We start from the raw sequence: 18,142 nt of genomic DNA on the forward strand, positions 1-18,142 counted from the left end.
GGTTTGTATCCTGTACTGTATCACTCACCTTCTTCTGGCCCGAACCGCCTGCGAAGAGCCACCCACGCCCACAGTCTGTCCTGCTGCAAACCCACTCCTGAATCTCAGTGAATGATTTATTCCAGCATCTGCTATGGCCCCATCCACCCCTCTGGCTTCCCAGAATTCTATGTATCCTGGCTCCCTGCTTTTGAGTGCAAAGGAATAATTTCCCTGCAAAGAACTGCTAGAAAGACCACGGTTGTAGTTCATGTTTTTGAAAAATGTTTTCTGCTTGTTTTCTTTTTCAAAACTTCTCCCCCTCCTCCCACAGCAGCATACTTTCATTTCAGAAAGTATTGGATTTCACAGTTAAATCCTTCTGATTCCGGTGAGACAGCTTTTATATATAAAAAAAAATTCCTGATAACATATCAAATAGGTACAATACGTTCCCCACTCGTGCCCTCTTCAAAATACAGCATGTAAGACACAAATATTGAAAAATGCCTCTAGATAAAGCAGAGCAATGGAGAAACGTTGGCATTAAAGGTGGGAAATCCAAACCCAGGGTCTTGTCAGGTTATTTTAGTTGTGCTGTTTTACCAGTCTGTGAGGAAATTTATTTTACATTCAAATTCAGAGAAATACTGATTTCCCATTTCTCTGAATTAACAAGGAACTAGGAACTTCTCTCTCTTTTTTAAATAGCCCCAGAGGCTTGCTTTCACTTTTCTGTTTTTAGACCAAAGTTTTGGTGCCTTTTTTTTTTTTTCTGTGTAATTACTAGATTTAACTTCTGAGCTCAGAAATATAATGTATACGCATGACTGCAAGGGAAGTTTTATAGCTACTTATGATCTGATAACCCAAGAACACTATGTTTCAATCTCCTACCATTTGCTAGACCCTGACAGAATGGCTTCATTACTGCTACGGTCCTTTTGTTTGAGGTTTTTAAGTGTTTTTTAATCTTAAATATTCTCTCATTTGTTCACTTTTTGCACTTTTCTGACCGTGCTCCCATTTTTCTTTTATAAAATATAGTCAACATGACTCGTATCAAAAAGCAGGAAGATGGGGCACCTGGGTGGCTCAGTTGAGTGTCCAACTTCAGCTCAGGTCGTGATCTCACAGTTTGTGAGTTCGAGCCCTGCGTCGGGCTCTCTCTGCATCCAGCTCAGAGCCTGGAGCCTGCTTCAGATTCTGTGTCTCCCTCTCTCTCTCTCTCCCTCTTCCCTGCTTGTGCTCTGCCTCTCTCAAAAATAAATAAATATTTTAAAAAAAGCAGGAAGAATGTTTTGCTTCTTTTTTGGAGAAGAAATGAAATTTTTAAAAAAAGTTTATTTTCAGAGAGAGAGGGAGAGAGAGAGAGAGAGAAAGAAAGAGAGAGAATACCAAGCAAGCTTTGTGCTATCAGCGCAGAGCCCAACACAGGGCTCTATCTCAGGAACTGTGAGATCATGACCTGAGTTGGACACTTAACAACTGAGCCACCCAAGCACTCAAATATATATATATATATATATATATATATATATATATATATATATATTTTTTTTTTTTTTTTTTTAACCTTCTTATTGTCTTTGTGGTCCACTTGCTTTTTACAATTGGCTATTTTTTTTCTGATGACAAAGATTTTAGTTGTCATTGTAAAAAGTTTGAGAAGTTCAGAAAAGTATGAAGAACAAATGATCCTGACTTTGCCATTGGGAAAATTTTAGCACACCCACTTCTGCCACCCTCTCTTCCAATGCACTTTTCTTATAGCACCGCAAGGACCCCTTCTGGTGAACTTTTCTCGTAAGCCTTATGGAACTAAAATTTACCCATAGGGCTTCCTGTTGTCCAGATAATGCCAACATCAGCATATATTCCACAGCATAACTTTAGAAAGTGCAGGCTCATCATTTGACAAAACTGCATTTAAAATTTTCCATTAGAAAACCCCAGATTAATCTTACATTTCATAACTGCCAACTATTTGCCTAGTACAACTTCCTTATGAATATCAAGACACTAGATTTTGTATGAAGTTGTTTGGATGTGAATACGCTAAATTTGAATCTCTGAAATTAAAATGAGTATAGAAATAGATCACTTAATATAAGAAACTGGTCTCTCTGGGATCTGATGTAGTTTTGAGGCACCTGCAGGATGTCCAGCATTTAGTCTGAGCGCATCTTCTTTATAGTAGAGGTGCTGGATGGAGAGGCAGGGCCACGCTCTTTCCTTATAGGTCCAGCCTACTCCCCCGCCCCCTGGAGCTCCGCCCCAGCCTCAGATGACCAATGAAAACTGTACAAAGCAAGACCGTGCATAGCAAATTTCTTTTTACTTTCGGCACATTGCATTCCCTCATTTCCAGAGACCACGGGGCTCGCGTTCTCTCGCGAGAGGCGGGAAAGGGTACAGGGTTTGAAACATGGCGGACGACAAGGACCAGCAACAAACTACCAGATCTGTAGAAGAGCCCCTGGATCTCGTCAGGCTCAGCATGGATGAGCGAATTTACGTGAGAGTGAGAAACGACAGAGAGCTTTGAGGCAGAGTACATGCTTATGGTCAGCATTTAAATATGACATTGGGAGATGTGGAGGAAACTGTGACTACTATAGAAATTGATGAGGAAACATACGAAGGGATGTATAAATCAACAAAATATTTTTGAAAATATCAGAATATTCCGATGCTCTTTGGGGAGATGATGGTGTACTAGTTGCCCTCCATTAAGAGTTGGCTGAACCAAAGAATTTGTCGTGTGTGGAATATAGGAGACTTCTTATGATTGCCTTTTTAAATGCAGAAGACATTATAAAGAGAACTCTGTGTAAATTTTGATATTAAGAAACGACCAAGGATTCTTCCACTCCTGAAATGATTTGCAGATAACTCAAAAATACTTCAGCTAAAGGACATCCCCCCCCAACCATTTAAATAAATGTGATAACCAAGAAAAAAAAAAAAAAAAAAAGAACAAATGGACACATTTTGAACCCTGGTTGGCCTGTGTGTCCGTGCCAGTTTGTCCGCAGGCTGAGATCCTCATATCTCTGACCCATCCCCATGGAAGGAGGAACCACCTCTCCCATGCAGATGACATTCTAGCAGTTCACACCTCCTCAAATCTGAGAGGTCACTTTGTGCTCTCCTGCCCATTCCTTACTTGCCAGCTGTAGCAGCTGTGATTTTGCGGGGCTCTCAGGGTCTTTAGTCCCTCCAAAGGAGCTTGGGAATCCATGTGGAATCCCCCAGGCCAGGCCACCAGACCTTTCTGAAACCATGGCCAACCTCCTGGAGGCCCCACACCTCCAAATATCCCCTCTCCCCCCAAAACAGAGGTTTTCACTGGAGTCGGTAAGACACTCTGAAAGTCTAGATACAGTGAAATCAGAAAAGGGGCTGGCTGCAACAAATGAGCCATATATTTCTTTCTGTTTGCCTCCCAAAGCACAGGGTGGGGGTGGAGGGTTGGTTCTTACAGACTTATGTTCAATGGGACACTGGCCATCTCAAGCTGTTTTTAATGTTCCTAGAATAACTGGATTATGTTTATTTCCAATGCATAATAATAAAGATTAAAATAGATCTAGTGTTCACCAAATGCTAAGACACTGCTTTAAGGGCTTTAAATGTATTAACTTATTAAAGCTTAGAATAATCCTATGTGCTAGGTAATATTACCTACATTTTAAAGGAAACTGAAGCAAGGAGAGCTTAAGTCATTTCCTGGAGGACTGCATACTTGGTAAGTGACAGAGAAGAGGCTTAAAATCCAGCAGCTATCTGGTTGCAGAGCTCAGGTTCTTAACTGCCCTGTCTTCTGACTCGCAACAGCATGTGCTGGAAAGAATATTTCAAAAGCCTCAAAGAAATGCTTGGGTCACCTAACTTGTCCCAGGAACTTATTCTTAAATTTCAATTTATTGAAAAGCTAAATAAAAGACACAAGGGAAAATCCAAAATAAAAAATAGCTTTTTTCCCCTTCTCATTCACCTAGCTTAAAACAAAACAAGGCAAAGCTGGGTTCCAGGATTCTGGCATCTGTGTACCAAATTGGGGTTCTCCTCTATAGGCTTTCATAGGACAGGAAACATATGGTCCACTCCTGGGTCCTTTTATGAGCAGAATTCTGTCATATAAGTGAAATATTCAAAACAATGATCAGAAAAGGCAGGTACAGAAGAGACTTCTGAGATGAAATAGGAATTAAAAAATGCCACTAGAATCACAGCAGAGCTTTTGAAAGCTTTTGCAGAGAATGTATTGAATGACATTCATGGAAACAATGCTTCTGACTTCCAGATGTGAAAAGAGAATGATTGCAAATAATGTGAAATTTATGATGGGGTGTGGGTAAAGTATAAGAGATCTGATCTAATATATTTTAAAACTTTTTTCTTCTTTGAGAAGAAAAAAATCTCAGAACGTGTTATAAGCCTCTTATATTTTCCTCATTAGCTATGGATTACAGCCACCAAGCAAGGGGTGAAAGCTGGGACATTCTTCTGGTCTGTGTAAGTTGTCTTTATTTTGTCAGTGTTTGTAAAATTGCAATTATGATCAGCTTATGAAACATTAACTCAATTTGATTTCATTTCAGTTAAATACAAAAGCACTTGAGCTTTTCTGTATTTTCTGATTGGAATTAATCTTCCAATCATTTTTTAGAGGTCTTCCCTCCTTTTTCCTCCATCTTTTCTTAATAGAATATGAAGATTTTCCCTTCTTGTCATCCTTCAGATTTTTCTGTCCATTTATAGGGTTTGGTAACTTACCACCAAGGATCGTATATTTCTCTTGGACTATTTATTGCTGTGGTTTGCATTATCATTTTCTATAAATATATTATAACATACTATGTTTATTTTGGTTCACAACATTAAAAGTCTAGTGTGGTCTCAGACAGCTGATGTAGTAGTCTAGAGATTGGAAATTCCAGACAGGAGACAAGGGGAAGCCTCTGTTTCCACTCCATTTTCCACTGAACTCTAGGATTTCCCTAATAAGAAAAATGGAACTATCACTTGTCTTCCCCACAGAGCTAATGGGGGGATTAGTAGTTAATGTTCATAAAGTAGTCTTTAGGTGAAACTTACCTAATAAAAGTGTCAACATGTTGATTATTTTTAAGGCTCCTTAGTGAGAAAAGGAATCTGTTTCAACTTTCATGGGGATTTTGTTCCCACTGAGATGTTCTTTCCATCTTTTTTTTTTTTTTTTTTTAACCACCTAAAGCTGTTTCCATATTTGCCTCTTATGCCTTAACAAAAATCTGACTATTCTATAATAGTAGTGTGCTGAGAGCAATCACAGGTTCAGATTAATCCAGAATGGGACCATCTATATTCTCCAAATTCAGGAATAAAAGTAGCTTTTTCAGATTTGAAGGGCTGTGTTGAAACTGGGTTTGGTGACTTTAAGACAGTGACCCTTTAAAAGTCTCCCCCGCCCCTATTTTTTAAAGAGCTTGTCTGAGTTGAGAAATAAGTGTGGGTATGTTAGAAATGACATGTAGATGACATGTTGATCTACCAATTTAATCATCTGCATTACATTTTTGTAACCCTTGACTGTCATAGATGCTTACAGAAATGATTTCTTCTGTTCCATAATATATTTGCTCAGCAGAATGGAAAGGAGCCAACAACATAATTAATACCTAGGTCCCACCCTTACCCCCCCGAAACTGCTGCAAAGCTTCGTTGAAAAGGCCCAGTGTTCTGATTTTGAATGGCAATTTTCTCCACCCATTTCAAACTACTTCTAAGAAGGTAGCTTTTGTGTGCTCTAAAGATGTCCTTAGTTTGGCTTTGCTTCTCAGGCTATTGTTCTTTTATCTCTATATTCCAGGAGTGACTTGGATTTAGTTTTTTTTGTTTTTTTTTTTCTTTAAAAAAAAAATCTTGTTATAACACACACACACACACACACACACACACACACACACACACACACCAGGGTCATATTTTCAGTTTTTTAATGGAATATATGTCAGGGGAATCTACACATGATACATTCTGAAAAATTTTAAGTTTATTTTTTTTTTTAAATTTTTTTTTTTTCCAACGTTTATTTATTTTTGGGACAGAGAGAGACAGAGCATGAACGGGGGAGGGGCAGAGAGAGAGGGAGACACAGAATCGGAAACAGGCTCCAGGCTCTGAGCCATCAGCCCAGAGCCCGACGCGGGGCTCGAACTCACGGATCGCGAGATCGTGACCTGGCTGAAGTCGGACGCTTAACCGACTGCGCCACCCAGGCGCCCCATGAAAAATTTTAAGTTTAAAACCAGATTCAAGGTGCAGAGTTAGACTTGGAAGGCCATCTTTTTAACGTGATTCTGTACTGCAACCTAGAATTATTCTTGCTTTTTAAATGATAGTATTCTATTCCAAAGTACTGATGCTGCTCCATTCCATTTTGTGTGTGTGTGTGTGTCAATTCATGTTCAAAAGCAGTAATTCCTTTTATGTATGAGTGTTTAGATTGCTTCTAATCCTAGCGCTGCCACTTAATAGATTGCTGGCTGTAGACAAGTGATTTAATCCCTCGATAACATAGGGTGTTGTGAAGATGGAATGAGCTAACTTATTTAAAGGGCCTAGTAGGGTGCTTAGTACACAGAGAGTAACCAATAAGTGGTTTTTGTTTTCTAGTCCACATCATCTCTTCCAACACTGACCATACAATGGCTATATGTGTTCAAAGGTAATTGGTTCCCTTTAACACTAAATGCCTCATCTGGTCCTTCATTTTCCATCCCTCCTATTTTTTTTTTTTTCTTTTTCTGACCATCTGTGACATACTTGGTCTCAGAACAAATTCTATATCAAACAGTGACGGTAAAGACAGCGACACAAGCACCAATTCCCTTTCCATTTGGACACACACTGTTCCTTTGCCACATTTGTTTGTGCTGTCTCTGGGTTGTGTTTTAAACACTAATGGCTAGGGGCTATGTCTTTTTGGTTCCTGGGCAATTTCATAAAGATAATGTAGAACTCGTAGGAAAGTTAGAGACCACTTTGTCCAGCTCCTCATTGGCAAGGTTAGAATAGTGTGGCCGAGAGAGGTGAAATGTCATGCCCGAGGGTCACAGTTTGGATGGATATTCAGGCATCTACAGTTCTCATCTCTGGTTCTTAGGACACACACATACTCAGCTCCTGCCCAGAAAATGGTAATCCCCTGCTTATCTTTCTAAGAAGAGAATGGTGACTCCTCCGTAATGGTCTTTTTAGTAGCAGAATTTTGTATCTTTATTTACATTCATACAAATGCCTTGAACATGTTATACGTTTAACAAATATTTCATGAGTGTGTGTGTCATCTCTGTGGACCTGTGGATCCAGTACATGATGATAAAAGCTAACATTTTTCTAATTTCTGTGTGCCCGGCACTGTTCTAAGTGCTTTTCGTGTATTATCTCTTTTAAACTTTAAAAGAGCCTTATGAGATAAGAGCTATTGTTATCCTCATTTTATGGAGGCACTGAAACGTTAAGTAACTTGGCAAAGTCTAGTCACCAGCACATGTTGGAGTCAGCATTCAAACGCAAGCATTCCAGCCTCAGAGTGGATGCTTTTATTCCTTGCTGGTCAGACTCCCCATCCAATGAAGGTGTTAGAGGATGCGTGTTCTGAGCTCGACACAAAATCTATTAGCTTGTAGTTTTCCATTAGCATCAAGGGAGTCCATCAGAGTCCATTTTTGTGACTTAACACCAATTATGTAAAATAAAGCAGCTGGCAGGTAGGTCATGAAACAAGGTAAAATGAAAAGGCTACCGCATTTGGCTTTTTTTTTAAGTTAGGAAAGAATTCTAAATATGTAATTATTTTGCTCAGATACACAGGATTTCTTTTTTTTTTTTATTTTTTTTCAACTTTTTTTATTTATCTTTGGGACAGAGAGAGACAGAGCATGAACGGGGGAGGGGCAGAGAGAGAGGGAGACACAGAATCGGAAACAGGCTCCAGGCTCCGAGCCATCAGCCCAGAGCCTGACGTGGGGCTCGAACTCACGGACCGCGAGATCGTGACCTGGCTGAAGTCGGACGCTTAACCGACTGCGCCACCCAGGCGCCCCAGATACAGAGGATTTCTGAGGCTGATGAATTAAATACCTTAAGTGATGATCTTGGCTTTGCTATGCCTATTTCTAATTCAATTATAGGCTATAATACACAGGGTCACATTTATTCAGTAGCCTTGGAATTTGTTTACATTAAGACTCATTTTATGTTAAACATGATTTTCTGGCGCTGTTGGGATAGTTCTAGACTGGGAGGGGGCCAGAGGAAGGACAAAGCTCCGATCTAGGAGAGTTGGTGGGCCTTGGGGGGTGGGGGTTGCCTGGGGAGAGGAACTACTTGATTAGGGCTCCGGCCAGCTCCAGCCTTCCACCATGGCTCTGGAGCTTGGTTTTTCTCCCAGCTTTCTCTTGTTTACCTCCACCAAGAGTAAAAGTGTAAGTGGCTCACCCAACATCCCACAATAAATTTCCAATAGAGTTTATTTTTTGGAGCAGTTTTAAGTTCACAGCAAATGAAACTGGAAGGTACAGTGACTTACCAAGCCCCCCTTTGCCCCTGTACATGCATAGCCTCCCCCATTATCAATGTCCTCTACCCGAGTGGTGTATCTGTTACAGCTGATGAACCTACATTGACACCATTATCACCCAGGGAACACAGTTCATATGAGGGGTCACTCTTGGCCACAGTAATGTTTACTGACCGCAATTAAACTTGGGCTTTAGTTTGAGTTCGTCATAAACAAGCTCTAATGCCTGTTCTTGGATGGGGGGGGGGGGGGCAGAAAAGCATGTCGTGCTACTTGTTAGGAAAGAATAAGCCAATTTCCCCGTAAATAAAGACATTGCTCAGCTTGTGAGCATCTCAATGAAACTCAGCCCAGGATACAGTACCGTCATGTTAGCTGAGAGCTCCCAAAGCTGGTGCCAGATTTTGGGTAATTATATTTCAACAGAGGAATGAGACTTAAACACAAAAGTCATTGTGGATGAAGATTATACCCTTTCTGTCAGTCTCATAATTATAGGTGCCTATTCTTGATAGATTTTGATAAGCTAGAAGAGAATTTCATGAATACCTTTCCTAACCCCTTATTTTATAGAGGAAGAATGTAAAGTTTTAGATTAAATAATGTTTCCAAAGTCATATAAGTCTTTAGAGATAGAATGATAACTAATTATGATCATTAATAAAAATAAAGGTTTTTTGTTTTTTGGGTTTTTTTTTTGGAACTTACTATGTGGTAGGCCCTGTACGTGCCCTTTGCCTGTTTTGTCTCATTTTATCTTTATGACCAAGCTATGTGCCGTATGCCTTGCTATTATCTCTCTTTTACTGATGAGTAAACTGAGGCCCAGAGAGATCAAAGTGGGGTAGAGGTTAAGAGAGGTCATACCACCAGCAAGAAGCAGATTGAGGTGTCCTGGTAACCTCGGTGGCCATAGCTAATGGCTTTACTCACTGGATGGCAATGCTTCTGAGCCCAGGGTCCTTTTCTGCCTGTAGCAGAATCTCTGATCAGCCAGACAGGTTGCTCACTTGATTGTGAGTGAGAGTTTCCAGTCTCACCTTCTATGACAGAGGTTGAGCAATATGATATGTTGCAAATGGAAGTGGAAGTTTAAACACTGATTCGAAAGATGGCCTTTTATGACGAGGATGTGAAAGCAAATGGCGGTAAATAGAGAGCCCTTGGTCCTGGTGCCAGCGTGAGCAGTCATCAGGCTGAAGTTTGTGGAAATGCAACCTAACATCATGCTTTACTTGTTATCACCCTACAGAGTCATCCCTCATGAGCGGAGAATCTTAACCATACTGCAGTGGCTCACCCTGCCAGACGATGAAAGGTATTTGTTTCCGTCTCCCTGACTTAACCTCTCCTTTCTTCAGTCTGTTTCCATTGTAGGTTAGAATTGGGTGAAAACTAGATGGGCTGTGAAATAGAAGCACGGTCAAGGTTTGGTATTATTAAAAGTTTTATGGTTCTCAGTCTTGAACGTTACCTTCCCTAAGAAGGGTATAATGGACGTAGGCTATTGGGGACCATTTAATTACATGGATGGACTACAGCTGTTAATCCTGGCCACTACAGCAGAGGTTAAGGGAGTTCCTGGCTTTGATAAATGAACCAGCAGCATCCCAATGATGCCGGGGAAGCATTAAGACTGACTTTTCACTTTAATGGAGTTGTTCTTTTAGGCTGCAGACTGCATGGTCCATGTGAATTTTCACTGGGCTCTGTTATCTTGAAGATCAAAGACCTGAGTATGTGTTCAGATAATCCTTTGTGACGTTTGGTCCCTGAGAGCGGTACCAGGCGGTTACTACAGTGCGGGTGGTGTAGGGGGCAGTGGATGTGGAAAAAAATAGAATTCCTACCCCCCCCAAAAAACAAGAGACATTTTCCATGTTAATACTAACAGTGGTTGGGATATTAATTAACTTGATTTGAGATAATTTTCTCTTAATGTGAAGAGACACTTGATATTCTTTGTTATATGTGGTTTGGGGGAGATTCTGAACCTTCCAATTTTCCCGTAGGCCTTCAGTCTATGCCTTCTATTCGGAACAACCTGACTTCTCTGGACACAAATATGGCCCTTTTGGCCCTGAGGTTAGTAGCTTATCATCTGCTTGAGGAGAACATGTGCCCCTGGCTACCTGACCTGCTGACCTTATTTCAGGTCTCGTACAAAGTGTCTCGTATATGCAAGGTTTATATATATATACTACAAGACTAAAAACATTTAAAAAAGTCTTAAACATACCTGTTTTTCTTATAAGAATTTCATTTCAGATTGATTTGATATTCAAACATATCCTAATCTTGGTGTTCACAGGAGAAGTATATGCCATCCCTGAAGGCATTAGTGAAAAGGTGAAGGATCAGGGAGGGTTGGCATTTGCCATCACTGGGATAGGAGTGGAAAGACATCTGGAGATGAAACACACAATACAAAACATTACAACTGAATTTTAGCTCTGTTACAATGATTATGCAGTCAGAGAGGATAGGTCAGCTAAGTAGGTCTAATAAATAGCCTGAGCAGGTGCAATCAACCTGGTATATGTTATAGCATTGGACCCTTCTTTATTTGATAAATTTAGGCAGATATATACCTGTGAAACCATCACCACAATCAAGACTATGAATGTATCCATTATTCCCCCAAATAAAATTAATTCTTTTTTTTTAATTTTTACCGTTTATTTATTTTTTAGAGAGAGAGAGAGAGAGAAGGGGAGCACAAACAGGGGAGGGACAGAGAGAGAGGGAGACACAGAATCCCACGCAGGCTCCAGACTCCGAGCTGTTTGCACAGAGCCCAATGCGGGGCTCGAACTCACAAATGGTTAGATCATGATCTGAACTGAAGTCAGATGCTTAACCAACTGAGCCACCCAGGTGCCTGAAATTAATTTTTAATTGAGAGAGATGCACTATTGAATGAATCTGTTTAGCAGAGCAATGTAATGCCCTTTTATCAAACAGTAATCTTAGTTGGAAACAATCTGTTATATGATATCCAGTATAACTTCAAATTCAGAGGTGGGAAAGAGATAGTTGTGTTTTGTTATGTTCCTCATTTGTCTGGAAATGGAAATCTTCACAGTGTTGCAGCATAGATCACTTTAAAACATGACAGGATTTGCAAATCTAAAACGTTTTCCATCTCTCTTTCTAACTAGTGTGGTAAGATCTACATCGACACAATAAAACTTGATTTGGGATAAAAAATCATTTCAAAAACTCTGTTAATGGAAGCTGCCTTCCATTCTCTAATAGGCTGTGACAACACTGCTCGTGATAATTAAGTTCATTGTGTTTGGCATAAGATTGAGTAGGAAATACAGAGAAGTGTGTTGGTTTAAACACTTTTGAACAAAACCCAGTATATCTAAACAAAGGCAGTAAATACCAAGAAGCTATAAATATTTTTGAATGTTTTAACATCAATTCTGTCATGATTTTTTTAAACACTGGAAACTAATGGCTATGGGAAACCATTCTCAGTTTGCCTTAAATCATTGAAGTTATAGAAGTCTGATGCTCTTTCTCCTGTCCCTTTGATGTTTAACGAGTGTTGCATGATTATGAAACACAAATGATAAAATGAGATAAACATCTGCATGAAACACAAATCTTATTCTTGCCAGAACAAGCATGGCTGTTTTATCTTTAGGATGACTTTCTTTGAGATTAATCTAAAGTGAACAAAAGGAACTACATTTTATGAAAATGTTAAAAAAAAAAAAATCCTAAGTAGTTCCATGTGCCTTATTTAAAAGTTCAGCTTTGCTTGAATAATAATATCCCTTAAAAGATCCCATGGCATAGGCAAGCCAGAGGTTGGTTTAGCCATTCTTTTAAAAGGAAGAAGCTGGACTGGGGCCGTTCGAGTCACCTGGCGGGTAAGTGGACTGAGCAGTAGAATCTCAGAACTCCTGGGCCAGGGTCTTCCCATAGAACCATTTATCTCTCCTTTAGTCCAGGACGTAAGCAGAATGGTCATTAATAACCATGTTCAGTTCATACAGAAGATTTTCTTCATGTCAAAAGTTGGCTTTTGACAATGTAGATGAAGTATAACTCTTACGGTCCTGATTTCCTTAAAAGTCATAAAACTCAGCAATGTTTTTTATCCATGAACATCTCTGGATTTCTAGAATGTGTAGTTCAGTTGTGATTGCGTACTTGAAAGTGTCTGTGTGCATGTTTTAATCAAGAAATAAACTGAAAGGTTTCTTTTAAAGTACTGAGCAGTGATAAATGCAATGTAATATAAGATGCTTTAGTTTGTTGTAATGATGATGATGCTGTGCTCAGGGTTACTCCTAAATATACAAACAGAGATATTTTTCTTCTAGAATTTTTGAATTAAGACTTGAAGGTATTCGTGCTATGTTCTTTTTAGTATTAATACTTCCTTTTAACTGGGATATTCTCATGTATCCCCTGAGTAAAACACTCTTAATTAGGTCCTTGGAATGTATCTTCAGTTACAATAACTTGGTAACCTGGTCACTTTCTTCTGGTAAGGCAAGAGATATTTTCAGATTTCAACTATTTTTCATTTGGTTCTAGGAATCCTATTTCTACTGAAAAATAAAAACAAAACCATTTATGCTTTAAAAATGCAAAACTAAAACAAGCCAGCAAAACCTCTTTTCTGTAGTAGACGAATTGGTTTATATACCTGTAGATCCGTTATATACATGTGGTGTGCGTGTAAAGGCTTTACAAACGGAAATATTATTCATAAAGTCAGTAACATGTCTTCACTTACATCTAAGGAGAAAATACCTTGCATCTGAAGTTTAATTGAAAAAAATTCAAAATGCTGTGTGCTACAACGAAGTGGAAATCTGTGCATTATTTGCTTAATGTCTGAGTATACTTTTTCCAGGACGATTCTCAAAGACTATTAAATGAGATGACCAAACTTTGGGCTAATAGCTTCAAGAAATGGTTTATTGCTCCTGGTTTCATAGTGTAATGGTGAATGTTCAGAAACATGCTTGCTTTTGATTGTTGGCGCAATCTTTTTCTCTTTGACCTGTGCTTTCTCTGTGACTCCTCGTTCGGCTGCTCTTCCAGGCCTAGAGGCAGAGCTTTGGCTGGCTAGTTACTACCTTCAGATGGCAAAGTATTCTTCTGAAAAGCAGGGAAATTTGCCCCTCTCCCTCCGGTCCTCCTAATAACCTCAGGCTAAATCTTCTAAAGTCAGACTAAAGTATGGCTGGTCAGTGAAATCTTAGCTTTTGTCTACCTCTAACATTTGAAGAAGGAAGTACGTGCAATATAATCACTGGATGAAAACTCATTTTGGCTAAATCCTGTTTCTCCCGCTGCTCCTCTAACCTGCTGCAACCAGAAGGGCTCACCTTTGGAGTCTTCTGAATGGTGGGGTCTCTTGCAAATGGCTGGGTGTCTGATGGGCCGACTTGAGCACTAGCTGAAATGTATTCAGTGACCATGAAATGGGAAACTGTCTTTTTCCTTTTGCTTCTCTTCTCGTGGAGAACTGCCTGAAACTAGATGCATTAAAAAAAAAAAAACAAAAAAACAAAAAACACCAAACACCACCAAACCAGAGTCCATGGGGCTGTGTCTTTCAATTGCTCTGCCAGGGACAGAGGATGAGGCGGAAACGGAAGTGCCTTTGCAGTGGCTTGCTCTGGAAACGGTGAAATGGCATGGCAGATGGCCTCCCTCTTGGATACACTAACATTGTTCCTCCTTCTGCCCCTTCCTGCATCTGAATGATTCTTGGAGCAGCAGTCCCACCAAGAGAGACTCAGCCAGGGAGACGTCAGGGCTTGCTGCTTTAATTCACCTTTGCACCATCAGCAAATCAGGGGCCTGTTTTTCTCTAGCGTTTGGAAGTCCCAAAGGTTATCTTCCTTACTCAGGTTCTGTGTCAGCCTTCACCACTCTCTCTAGATTTTCACAACGAGATGTATAGAAAGAGTATAAGCACATAGACTCTTTCTTGAGATCTATACCAAGATGAAGAGATCTTGATGAGTTTTACATTTTACCTAATTTTGCAAGATAGTTTTTTAAAAGACAGTTTTATTTATGGTTCTCTCTTGGCTTTAGAGGTCCTCTGTACCGAAAACCTAAATTATCAGTGGGAAGGAAGTTCTCTCTCCTGCTGAAAGTCCTGATTTATCTAAGTATACATTTATGTCCAAGGAGGATTGCTTATTATTTATGCTCCATTCCATCCTTGGTTTAAACATTTTCCCCTAATCCTTGCAAATGAAGGTGACACTTGCTTTGATATAGTGGTGGTATGAACAGATATCCATCAGATTCTGAATTGGAGCCACCTACATGAATCCCACGGTTACCTTGAAATGACTAAATGGCTAGTATTTTATTTGGTTTTCTGCTAGTACTTTATAAATGGAGAGCTCTTCATAACCAAAGACCAGTCTCTCCCTAATGTGGGATTTAATGGAATGCGGAACTGTATGTCACCTTCAGTATATCCACAAGCAGTCTCCTTAGCCCAAGAGAAACCCGCATGACTAGATTCTCTTAAATTATATTCTTGCTCGCAGCCTCATGATGGGTTTAGGAAGCTTCTCTCTATAGAGTTCCATGAATCATTTCTCCTACCAACTTTTTCTCACTTAAGGAGCCTTAGTCTTTTTAACTAAGGCTCTGCTGACCCAAGATGGCAAAGTGTGAGCTTTATTATCTGACCCAGAGGGACAGACGACTTCTGAGTCCAGACATCTCTATCCGCCAGTACAGGAGAGTAGTTATGGCTCACCTCTTACTCCGGCTAAGAGACCTAAGAGGAAGGTTACCCCTAAGAGGAGACAGGAAAGACCAGTTGCTCCTCCAAAGAAAAGAAGAAGAAAATTACATAGGATGGATCATTATGCTGCGGAAACTCGTCAGGACAAAGTAAGTTTATCTATTGTTCCAAAGCTTTGTGGCGGGTAGGTCTGAGTTGAAGGTTTTCTTTAGTGCCTTGCTTTGAAAATCAGCTGAATATGTTTCAGAAAAACTCTGGTTTTGTCATTCTTGGCTTTGAGTCCAGAAGAATCTGGCACTTCAGAGGTTAACACTAACGTGAAGACTTCCTGAACTTTCAGCAAGATGGGAAAAAAGAACCTTCCACTTTCTTTAGAATCAGTTGCCCTAAACCTAGTATTAACATTTAGGCTTGAACGAATGTTAGGAAGGCTGTTGGTTTTGCTTGCACTTATTCATGGAATTGGTTACAATGGTTTGTAGCCTTGGTTCTTGAGACAATCTAGCAAGGCAGCGAGGGGATTCCTCAAAGACCATATAAATTCGAACTCAATAGAAAATTGGCTCAGATTAATGGTGCATACCTTCAGAGTCCAGAAAAGGTCTTAGGTTATAGACAAGGGAATAGCTGAGGTGGAAAGCAGGAGAAAACAGTGGGTAGTTGGAACTGTGTGTATTTTCTTATAGAGACATGAATAACGTCGACTCTTTTCAGTACATTCAGAAGAGGTTAGAAGTTGTCACTTCTCTCGAAACCTTCAGGTACCTCTGAGGCACTCTCTTGCTTATGACCATCTGAAATCGTCACTGAGAAGCAGGTCCTGGATTTCACCTGAGTTGTCTGGTGAAAATAAGGCATTGCCAAGCATTGACATATTAATGCTTTTGGTATGTTTTTGTTGAGGCAAAGGTCTTAGAAGAAAGCATGGTTTTCCCAAAAGCAAATACCATTTAGTTCCACACGTGGCAGCCCTTCAGATGATGCTGGCGCATATCATTCTGAGACTTTTCACTTGTGACTTACTCCTTGGGACAGAATTTGAAATACTGACTCCTGCCATGAAGGAAAACAAGTTTACGGCTGATTTTACTGAGGGTGTGATTTGAGGAAAGGTCTTGAGTCATCTGAGAAGACACTAATGGAGGATAATATTATATGTCTGAAATAAAAAATGACATGCAGACCCTTCTGTTCTTACCAGTCATCTTGGGTGTATGTGTGTGGTTGCAGCTAAGTTGTAAAATTCACCTGAAGTACAGCCAAGTGTTTGTCTGATGAGGTGTTTCTTGGAAATCTTTCCATCGCATAGAGATGACAGTGAGAGGGAAGTCTCTAGTGTGTGGGAGAATTCATGCTGTTAGAATCTTCCACTGGAGGCAAGAAAATGAGAGATGGATTGTATTTCTTAAGATTTGTAAATCTTCAAACAACTGAGTTTTTGTGTTTCCTTAAGCTGAATAAGAATTCTAGAACAAGCTCAGTGGTTCACTTCTTCTGAAGTTAAGACTCTTGTAGATTCTTATTCACTCAAAATCAGCTTGAAAGGGACTAAATTGAGAAGCAATAGCTTGTTTCTTAGAAGAGATTCTTCTAGTAACCTTGTTTCTTGGAAGAGATTCTATTACGGGATCTATTATTCTCAGACATTGACAGTTAAGTTCTTGGAGACATTAGATGGAGTCCATTGTATTAATGATGTTCTAATTTAGCATCAAATGGAAGGGTACCATTTTACCTCAGAACTGTTTTTGATTCACTTAGCCTCCATCGTCTTGCCATGGTTCAAAACCTGATGTGATTTCACCTAGCAAACAAGAGGCTTAAACTATCCATCTGACTTTCTGCTTACTCTCGAAATTCTTGGATTTAAATAACATTGTTACATTTTAGAAAGGCCAGTTTATCTCTAAAAAAAAAAAAATTTACCTTCATCTTTCTGATATTTTTGTATCACAGAATCTTAAAAGGGATTGAATGAGGGGAGATTTTACGTTCCTGAAATAATACAAATAAAAGTGATCAGAACAGATTTCCATTAAGAGCAGCAGACAGATCTCCCTAGACAAAGCTCTGCCTCTGGGCCTGAAGTTTTCTTTCCAGAATGTTCTAGGGGTAGAAGATCTATGAGAAACTAAAAGGAAAAAAAAACCCAAAAACCTGCTGGGCCTAATTTGCTCTTTTTTTCCAGATGACGAATCCTCTGAGGGAAATTGACAAAACAGTGGGGCAATTAATGGATGGACTGAAACAGCTGAAGCTGCATCGCTGTGTCAATGTCATCTTTGTTGGAGACCATGGTAAACCTTTGTTTCTTCTTCGCTAATAGGACAACTACATAGATCATGTTTCTGATGGAGAACGCTTGCCCTCAGAGTCCCAGATTGTATTCTTCACCTTCTTCCCTCTTTCTTTAGGGTAGGGAAAGAAGTCAGGCCATGACTCAAAAGTGTGAGATGACACGAGATGACCCTGGATCATTCTGACCCAAACCGGGGACTTCCTGTGTCATCCTTTTCTTTGCAGGAAAGAAAGTCTTTCCACAAAAATCTGTCTCTTGCCAAAGTGTGGCAGACAATTTTCTTGTGGTATTAATAGCTTCCTCTCTGTGACATATCAGGTGATACTACTCATCTCTGCTAGCCACATCCCCAAAAAGAGCCTACAGAGTCTATGTGGCTAAAAAAAATAAATCTAAATATGATACGGAGGAGGAGACATAGGATTCTTGTCAAAGAAGAGGTATGTAAGTAAAACGATTTCCCTGTATTCACTGAGAGAATTCAAGACCAAAACCACAGGACCTTGCTTCAGTACAGAAACTGTTAAAGAGAGGAAGAAGCAGAGTT

The 18,142-nt window shown here is 39.8% G+C and overlaps 1 protein-coding gene across 1 annotated transcript in view; it reads left to right on the forward strand.

The window, feature by feature from the left end:
- ENPP2 (ectonucleotide pyrophosphatase/phosphodiesterase 2) overlaps window positions 1–18,142 on the forward strand; it is a 109,883-nt gene that overhangs the window by 53,984 nt on the left and 37,757 nt on the right. The window contains 5 exon segments of the mRNA XM_086695990.1: window positions 4,445–4,500; window positions 9,804–9,869; window positions 10,564–10,636; window positions 15,290–15,445; window positions 17,485–17,593. Coding sequence (XP_086552116.1) covers window positions 4,445–4,500; window positions 9,804–9,869; window positions 10,564–10,636; window positions 15,290–15,445; window positions 17,485–17,593 — 460 coding nt within the window.

Source organism: Puma concolor, chromosome F2, assembly GCF_028749965.1.
Source record: "Puma concolor isolate L17-30 chromosome F2, mPumCon1.1.hap2, whole genome shotgun sequence".
Classification (NCBI taxonomy): domain Eukaryota; kingdom Metazoa; phylum Chordata; class Mammalia; order Carnivora; family Felidae; genus Puma; species Puma concolor.